General features: G+C 46.3%; 1 protein-coding gene across 3 annotated transcripts; it reads left to right on the top strand.

Moving 5' to 3' along the window:
* Positions 1-3,668: 3,668 nt before the first annotated feature.
* Positions 3,669-9,076, top strand: mif4gda (MIF4G domain containing a). Of its 3 annotated transcripts, none has more exons than XM_018761974.2 (6): positions 3,669-3,683; positions 6,521-6,622; positions 6,733-6,842; positions 6,959-7,114; positions 7,542-7,634; positions 7,798-9,076. In XM_018761974.2, the coding sequence occupies exons 2-6, from the start codon at positions 6,544-6,546 to the stop codon at positions 8,023-8,025; spliced, it is 666 nt and encodes a 221-aa protein (XP_018617490.2). In that variant the 5' UTR covers positions 3,669-3,683; positions 6,521-6,543; the 3' UTR covers positions 8,026-9,076. The 3 variants fall into 3 exon arrangements, with proteins under 3 accessions (XP_018617490.2, XP_018617489.2, XP_018617488.2); XM_018761973.2 differs by lacking the exon at positions 3,669-3,683 and adding an exon at positions 3,897-4,462; XM_018761972.2 differs by lacking the exon at positions 3,669-3,683 and having other exon boundaries at positions 5,969-6,622.
* Positions 9,077-9,167: the final 91 nt, after the last annotated feature.

The following is a 9,167-nucleotide window of genomic DNA, read 5'->3' as shown; positions in this document are numbered from 1 at the left end:
GAAATTGCCTGGTGATGGATTGCTATCCCATCTAATGGGGAAAAAATTGGTCCCGTTTACCTACGGATATTTAAATGGATGCACCTGTACGAGTCGTGTTAAATAGAGTAACGTGTTAATGCTCTGCCATAGTATCACTTTCAGTCGCTCCACGAGTGTGTGCTAGGAATTTCGGTGGTGATCTAAACGCACTTCTGACCTCAACTGGAGGAGCTCTTAATTCACGCTCCCCCTGTGTTGGAATACACTTATTTCTGTGGAGCTGTGTGCTCATTGTAGGGCAGGCTGGAAGAGAAGCAGGCAGATTGGCGGTTAAGGACACACCTGAAATCGCAAGGATGCCAGTTCAAACTAGTGCTCAGTGGGGATCCTCTCAGCCTCTTTGGAGAGAAGTGATGACCAGGCCACAATATGGTAAACTGCAAATGTTGATGCCAAGCGGCACAAACGCTGTACTCGGTGAACTGCGTGGCTCCTTATTCCGTCGGAAAGAAGTCTCCTCTGTCTTTGCATCCCCCTGCTCCCTGTCCCTCCCGTTTTTGTTGTCGTGAAATTAAACTGATGGCGTAGCCCTGCGTGACCCCATTTGACCTTATCCCTATATGTTCCTCTACCTAGTTTTGCTCCTTGGCTCTGTGTGTTGCTGTGCTGCTCTTCTTAGCGCTGTGTGACCCTTTGTGCCCCAATTAGCTCTAACTGGCTCTTTGTGGCCTTTTTGTCTCCTTGTGCACCTCTATATGACCCTGTCTTCGCACCCCTTTGTGACCCCAAATTGCTCTCTTTGGCTTGGCTTGTATGACCCAGTGCCGCTACTTTCGGAACTCTGCAACCCGGTTTGACCCTTTGCGTCCCCCCGTGACCGTTTGCTCCCACCTTGTGCATGTTTACAAAGGACCTTCCGAAGAAATCACTTCTGCTACACTTTACGCCAAAGTCTTTACAAAAAGCTGTTTGTCTTCTGTCCCTCTCTGTCTGTGTTTTTAATGAATGGACGATGTCTGACATGTGAGACAGAGCGTCCTTCTGAGTCAAGAAGCACGTTTTCTGCAGGAGAGCCACACACGTCCGCCAGTGAGCAGAAACCCACGTCGAGAGAAGTAGTGCAAATGTTCCTTAGTTCCTACTGCTCCATAATGACCTTCCTTCAATCAGTGTGCAGCAGCTTATTTAGTTCTTGCTCTCTTTAGTGGGAAAGTAAACCAGTGACTTCTCCATGATTCATGTTTTTCAGCCTCATATCCCATAGTCTGCGTTTTTCAGAACTCACATGGTAGCTGAATTTCCACTGGATCTTCAGCATCTGAAATTAAATGGATTTCTTAGTGTCGTGAAGTTACAAGGGGACCAGGAATGTGGTTAATTCACCTCTTTCATGAAGTGTAACTTAAAGGTGTTCTAGTCTGTGGTATTCTGTATCACCCTTAATATTCTCATCTGCTAAAATTTGTCATGAAATCAAAATTTTGCATTTTTCTGCCCGTTAAGAGTAGCTCGTTTAATGTCAGTGATGAGAAGACTAATACTCTTCCATCCAGGGTCTACATATTTGATGTGAATCTCTTCTTCCTGCCTGGTTCTTGAACAAGAAAATAAAGAGCGTGTTGAAACGCGGACAGGAAGCGTTGCGATGCCTGGAGATTCTGTGGAAAGAGATGATAGAGAAGCTTGGACAGCGACTTGCCACGGGGCGTTTCCACAACACGACCCATCCTCACGCAAGAACGTGGCGTCACGCCAAGTGCCCGATTGCAGCAACCCCGAGCAGACTTGCTGGAGCCTCGCGAGTGACTCTACAGGGTGACTTAAGGGGTAAAAGGTGAGACAGGTGATGTGGGGTAGGGTGACGGGTACGAACAAGGTCTCTTTGACATTAACTGTGCAGTGGGCCCCCATGCAAATATTCCTGAATGCAAACGCTGGCCTGTGTATCGGAGATGGACATTTGCCTGGGCTGTGCACAGCGCTGTGCTTCGCCGATGGCTGTCTATGTAAATGTTGCCTGTACTCAAGCTCTAAAGAGTGCAGCTTAGTAGTAAATGTGTTTTGTCTCCATGGCGTCATCCCGGAACAGCCGAGTTCGAATCTTAAAGGGAAAAATGAATCGACACCATATGTAATGCACTGTCTTGGGGAGACCGGTGTCGCTTTATTTCAAATGCCACAAGACGAGTGTTGCCGTTTCCCTCAAAGACAGAGAAATACTCCGGCAGAAGCAGTTTGTTAAAGCAAATTGAGAGTCAGAGTAGGTAACAGTGTGGTGACACATGTTAATGGAGTACGAAACTTTCTGGAGGTTAATTCAGCCTGCTTCATGTAACATCATCTCTGTGCCGCCACTATATCAACCTTACGTTTGCATTAATTTGTTTAGCTGGCGCTTTTCTCCGAAGGGACGCGCATCTCTGAGAACAATACGCAGAGTGCGTTACAACACAAGAAGGCATTCGTAGGCAGACGTGATTCCTGAGGACAATTTGTCATACGGCCATATAAACCAGTGTACATTACACTAGTATATTTACATTTATTCATTTAGCAGATGCTTTTCTCCGAAGTGACATACACCTCAGAGAAAATACAATTTGTACATTACATCAGGAGAAACGGAGACATAGTTGCAGATGTGTGATTAAGAAAACCTAGTTTTTCTTTCCACTTGATGCACTGATGTTCATTGCTCAAGTAGGTGAGTTTTCAGACCTTTCTTGAATGTAGACAGTTTCAGCAGTTCTGAATGAGAGGGGGAGGTCATTGCACCGCAATGGAGCCAGAACCGAGAACCTCCGTGCTTTACCTTTCGTGCGCGAGACCACCAAGCGAGCAGAAGTAGACGAGCGAAGGGGTCTGGTTGGAGTGTAGCGGTTGATGAAGTCTTGTAAATAGCTGGGAGCAGTTCTGTTGATGCTTTTGTAGCCAATAACCAGGGTCTTCAATTTTATGCAGGCAGCTATATGAAGCCAGTGCAGAGAAATGAGTAGAGGAGATACATGGGAACGCTTTGGCAAGTCAAGCACAACTCATGCAACAGCATCGTTCTGTATCGGCTACAGAGGTTTGATGGCAGTAGCGGGAAGGCCGCACAGGAGAGAGCTGCAGTAGTCCAGGTGGAAAGTCACCATGGCCTGGACAAGTAACCATAGTGTTTTTTTTTTTTTTTCTTTATTAAACAGGTAATATAGTACCTGTATATGGAGCACATACATCAACCACTTGTCTATTACATGTGCCTTTGCTATGGAATAACATTGACAGAAGGAACTGCCCTTTCAGGAAGCTGCCATGTTATGTACAGTAAGGCACTGGGAACCACTTAAATTCACAGGTTATTGTACTCTGCCTGTACCACGTTGTACCCCGTATGGGCTCTCGTCTCGCCAACCATACAATTTAGGCATCAGCCTGGATTGTGGCCAAGCAAGTGTGACAAACGTGTTTGACAGCTGAGTTGCGACTACGTGAATTCAGTCAGCGTCCCCCACTGACTCACTAGTGCTTAATAAGTATTAAGTGAAGGTGTGTGTGTGTGTGTGTGTGTGCGCACGTCTCATGATGAGGGAACGCAGAGGAATGTTCCCAGCGTGCCGTAGTGGACGTGTCCCACCCCGGTCTCACTGGACCGCACAGGCCCGGTCCGGGTGGGACCGACGGACCAACTGACGTCACACATGGAGTGTGGACAAACGGTAGGCCTGCTGCTCTCTGTGAAAGCACAGGAAATGGCCCAAAACACACAGGAGGGGTCTGGGAATCTCCTGTAATCGCTGCGTAGATTCACTTTCTCGTCTACATCGGAGTTCAAGTAAAGCGTCAAGCTTCCTTTCCGCTCCGTGTGTGTGTGTGCGCGCGCGCTCGCGCTCGCTCCCACCCGCGCGCCGCCACGGAGCAGCGGCTGAGAGGGAAAGACGCGCTGCGGAGCTGCTGCGTGTCCCTCCCTCCTTCGCTCGCGAGTCAGGGAAGAGCAGCAGGAAGCCGCATCGTTTCCACACTGTTCGCATCCTTCAAAGAGCAGCAAAGGAAGGCGAAACGCAAGAAACTAAGTGACTGAACGAGACGAGTGTAAAACAAACTTATTCGCATAGTTCACGAGTCAGAATCGTAATGCGCGTCGCTAGTCGTGACTCGTGTTCGGGGTGTTTCCTCCTTGTGCCTGTGTGTGTGAAATCCAGGCTCCTCTCGTCGCACGCTTGTCGCACACAGACAGTAGCTGGTTCAAACCTCACTCTTCGCGTTACGTGTATCCGAACTGCCCTGCTAAAAAAAAAAAAGAAAAAAACCTAAATAGCTTGATGTCAGTGCTGCTGGACAACTGCATGAGAGGCGCGACGGCGCGGATGGAGCCTGCGGGACAACTGCTGTGTACCGTACTGGGGGTCAGTGAGTGTGGACAGTCGGAGTGGATTGAGGTGGAGGGACAGCGCGCGACGCAGCGGATCAGTGGACGTGTGACGACGAACACAGATTAGTGAGTGAGGACTGCTGCTGCTGGTCAGCGATTTCTCACACGCGGGCTTCGGGGTCCGCTTATGTCTTTTTTTTATAATTACCCCGGACCTTCTCTGATACCTTTGCGTCCCTGTAGCTCTGGGTCTCGATCTGTCAGTTAAAAAGCCGTTAGACTGTTGAAAAGTGCCACGCTCAGCCTCAGGTAGGTGTGTGTAACGTAATACACATGTATCATGTAGAGATAGGTTTACGGCGAGGTGAGCGACGCTGTCTGTTCCTCGCCGGTGTTACTGCTTCCGACTCAGGTTAGTAGAGAACAAGGTCAAGGTGAACAAAGTGGAGAAGGTGGAGATAGAGGCGGTCCTGCCTGCCTGGTCGCCGCTGAGGGAATCGCATCGTTATGACATATGCCATGGCATGGTTTGAACGACGCCGCCGGTGCCTGCCAGGAGTCCCGAGGTTTACAACACTATAGTATGTGCTTCCAGCCTAATTGTAGTAGTAGTAATAATAATAATCATTATTACTATTGTAATGTTGACGAAGCGCACGGTTCTTTGCGCTGAACTGCACGTCGCTTTGGAGAAACGTGTCTACGGGGGGTAATAACTGAGCGGAGCGGCAGCCGGAGTCATGACGCGAGGACTCCAGGATGACGTCACATGGGGAAGTCCGCGAGACGTTGCGGGCTGTGAGCTCCTCGAGCCAGAATGGCCGCTTCGTACGAGCTTTCGAACCCGAAAAACCCTCTTAGTATCTCAGCGACACTGTGCGTTCGGTCTAATGACCGTTACAGACGGAGCCCTGCGGTATATCGGTGTTTCTGTACACTTTGTTAGTCATTATCCCCCATTACTGTGTGGAATGAATGTTCTCCTGCCGACAACGCAACGGGCCGACGGCGTACTCGTCTGTTCTGTTTTACCTGAGTTTGTGGACAAAACTAACAAAAGCACCCCAGTTTAACGAATTTTTTATTCTTCAGATAATTTGTACTTTATGAACACTTCTCTGAGTTGTAAAATGCTACATTTATTATAATATAATGAGACTGCAGGAAGCTAAGTTGTAATACTCTGCATTCAGTTTTACAACATAAAATAATTTGTACAGGCATGAGCATAATTAAAAGCACATCATTAACATGACTTTGAGAGATAAAAACTCAATATTAAAAACATCATCGAGTGTTAAAGTTTATTTAAATTTCATTCACTACCACCGGATGCCGTGTCCTACGCCAGGAATGAACCAACACAGAAAAACTGTAGTATTTTCTAGGATTACTTCAGTATTGAATTATATTTTTTATTTTTTTTTTCTAATGGTGTTAAATGGCATTACAGAGCAAAAACAGGGGCTTTTGTCATTTTTATATTCAATTAATAAGGTTTTGTCCCACTTTCACTTTGTGTGTCAAAAGAGCGGGTTTTTGTCTGGACCTCGTTTTACCTCTCGGCTCTGCAAACTTTTTGGAATTATCCAAACAGCTCTGAATAGTATCTATCTATCTATCTATCTATCTAAAAAATAAAGGCAGTAGGTAGAGTGTCGCTAAACGTTCCGCAAACTTCCATTCACTTTCTGACTTGTCACTTCCTTGAAACGTGCTATTCGCCTAAATGTGTAAAACAGAGCACATTTACCACACTGTACTGCACTTTATTAACATTATCAGTAAAAGAAGTACGTATTAACATGACTGGGTTTGGGAAGTGTGCCCCTGTCCCGCGCTGAGCCCTATTTACACTCCAAAATGTCGCTTATTTCGGTGAATCTCACAAGTTACTAATCCAGAGGCCAAAGGTATTTATGTCCTTAGAAGTCACTTAACATTTATTTTAAGGCCATGGTTTCACAGGGTTTTGTAGTTTAACTTTTTTTACACTTTAACAGCCATAAGCTGAATAACCTGACCTTATCATTACTATATTCATGCATATTTAAGTATTCCCTTTATGTCTGGATGCATTTGGGCTTTTCATTTGTCCTGCTCTTCTGAACATCGTTCATTGAAATTGTTCTTTACCCGTTGCAAAGACTTCATTTGCATCTCCACCTTCAATGTGTCATGCAGGCGGAGAGGGGCTCCTCAGCAGTATGGCGGAATCTGCCAAGGAGTACAGGATCCAGTCGTTTGACAAGGAGACCCAGAGCCTGCTGAAGACGGCGCTCAAAGGTCAGACGGTGTGAGTTTCTGAATTTTGAGCCCTTTGCTTCTGTAAAGGATATGTTTCAGTCATAACTGGGTGGTTTCCACATGTTCCTAACCTGGAAATTGTGCATCAGAGCCCAGCAAAGTGGACCTGAACAGGGTCTCCACCATCATAGTGGACCAGTCTCTGAAGGACCACAACTTCAGCAAAGAGGCAGGGCGCATCTGCCACACCATAGTGCAGGTGAGAGCATGGAGCTCCAGCCATGCAGGAGTACAGCAGGCTCTGCTCTGAAGAATGATGGAAGTTTGTTCTGCGTAGCAACGCAAGGGGTGCGAAAGACTTTGCTTTCCCTGCAGGCCGAGGCTAGGGAGGCCGGCGCCAGCGTTTTCCGACACCATCTGCTAAACCGACTGCAGCAGGAGTTCAAGGCCCGGGAGAAAACGCGTTGCCGCTCGGTACAGGAGTGGGTGCACTTTGTCACCTTCTTCTGCAACATCTTTGACTGTTTGAAGGTATCTACTGCGTGGACATGCCCACGCTGCAACTTATTGCCATTAACTGTCAGCAGTGTAAACAGAGGCAGGGCCAGGGTGGTGAATCAGCTAGTGCTGGTAGCACTGAACTGTGGGTTCGGAAGTGTGTTTGAATTTTGCTCAGTTTGTGCAGTTTGCATTTCCTTTCCTTCTGGTGCTCTCGTTTCATCCCACAACCAAAGACGTGCTGAACTGATGACTATCATTGTGCCATAGTATATGCGTGAGTGAATGAGTGTGTGTCATTGCCCTACTGTAGACTGCATCTCACCCAGAGTGTACCCTGCATGACACCTTATGCTTTAGGCATAGGGTCCGGTTTACTGGACCCGATGTCGGGTTTCTGTGCTCCCACAGCGGAAGATTGTGTTCTGTTGCATATAACAGTGATGCATTGCTCCTTCAGGTGAACAACATGCCATTGATGGCGCTCGTGCATCCAGTGTATGATTGTCTCTTCCGGATGGCAGAGCCTGATTCCTTGCTTAACAAGGAGGAGGTAAGAGCATCGAGCTTAACATCACATTTTAGTGTCATATTGAAGTAGAGTGGGTGTCATAATCTAGCATGTCGGATTATGATGTTGCAAATGTGCTAATGTTCATGTTGGGTGCCCTTCCTTCAGTAGTGTTTTGTGTGTGTGTGTGTGTACTCTGACCCAGGTGGACTGCCTGGTGTTGCAGTTGCATCATATCGGTGCCCAGTTGGAGCGGATGAGCACGCAGCGCATGGACGAGCTCTTCTGCCTGCTGCGTGATGGCTTCTTGTTGCAGGAGGAACTCAGCTCTGTATCCAGGCTGATGCTGCTGGAGCTCCTGGAGTTCCGTGCTGGAGGCTGGAGCCTCAGCGACACGGCGCACAAGTACTACTACAGTGAGGTGGGCGACTGAGCGCCTGTCCTGGAGGATGCTGCTGAGGGTGTTCTTAACATTTGATTTAGTCTGCTTGTACTAGGGTTTCTTGTTAGAGGAGGCACAGAGTCCTCTGCTGGAAGGAATGAACAGTGCAAGGCTAGCTGAGTGATAGCTCTCCGAATAAAATGCTCTGCTCTCTGTATAATGTTAGAAAAGGGAATTAAGAAACAACCACAAAGCTTCTAATTTTCTTAGGAAGTTCCTCCTCAAGTTGAATGGGAAAAAATCTGTTCCTGTTCATTTTACTACAGTATTTGTGTGTTTTTGTTTACAAAAACAGAAGTTGCAAGAAGGACACTTTTTATGCTAGTTTAATGAATTCATGTTTGCATGGGTTTCCTCCCATAGTCCAGAGGTGTTTTTCAGGTGGATTGGGAATCTAAAATGCCCTTAGTGTGTATGTGGTTACCTTGTAATGGACTAGCATCCCACCCAGGGTGTACCCTTTTAGCCATGTGTCCTGTGCATGTCAGACACCTGCAACCCTGCCTTGGACAAACGGTTCACAAAAGTGAGTATTCAAACAGCTTTTGTGTCAAAATTTAGTTCAAACACAAGTTCAATGTAAAGCACATTATTTCTGTGGGGTGTAAGAGATGCAGTGAACTACCATCTGTTGATTATTTGCTCCGTTATATAATGAGCATTTAGTAGATACTTTACATTTCCCGTTTTCTCTAAGGTACAAACTACATTTGTTGTCGGTGTTCCAGTGAAATCTAAATGTAAACCTGATAAGGTGACCACTTTATCTGGTGAAAATCTTCATCTGGATGCTGCTAATCTCTGAGGTGTTTACTATTGTCATTCCACAGCATCCAGTATTTTCACTTCTTCTGAGGTTTAGTGAGAGCATTTTGGCATTTCTTGGAAACCATTTTTCAGATACAGGCCACTGTAAAAGTCATAAGTAAAAAGACAGCTGACACAGTAGGAAGATGCTTTCACTGTGTCCAGTGAAAAGATTAACTTAAATTTTAATTCTAACTTCACTGTTCTGACAGTGTTACAGTGTAGGATGCTAGTTTTTTTTTTCATGTATTTAAATGCTAAATATTTATTTTTATAGAAATGTATTTTATATTGCAGTGGATGTAAAGAACAGCTATATTTTGTGA

Source organism: Scleropages formosus, chromosome 20, assembly GCF_900964775.1.
Source record: "Scleropages formosus chromosome 20, fSclFor1.1, whole genome shotgun sequence".
Classification (NCBI taxonomy): Eukaryota; Metazoa; Chordata; class Actinopteri; order Osteoglossiformes; family Osteoglossidae; genus Scleropages; species Scleropages formosus.
This window is presented reverse-complemented; position numbering and strand designations above follow the sequence as displayed.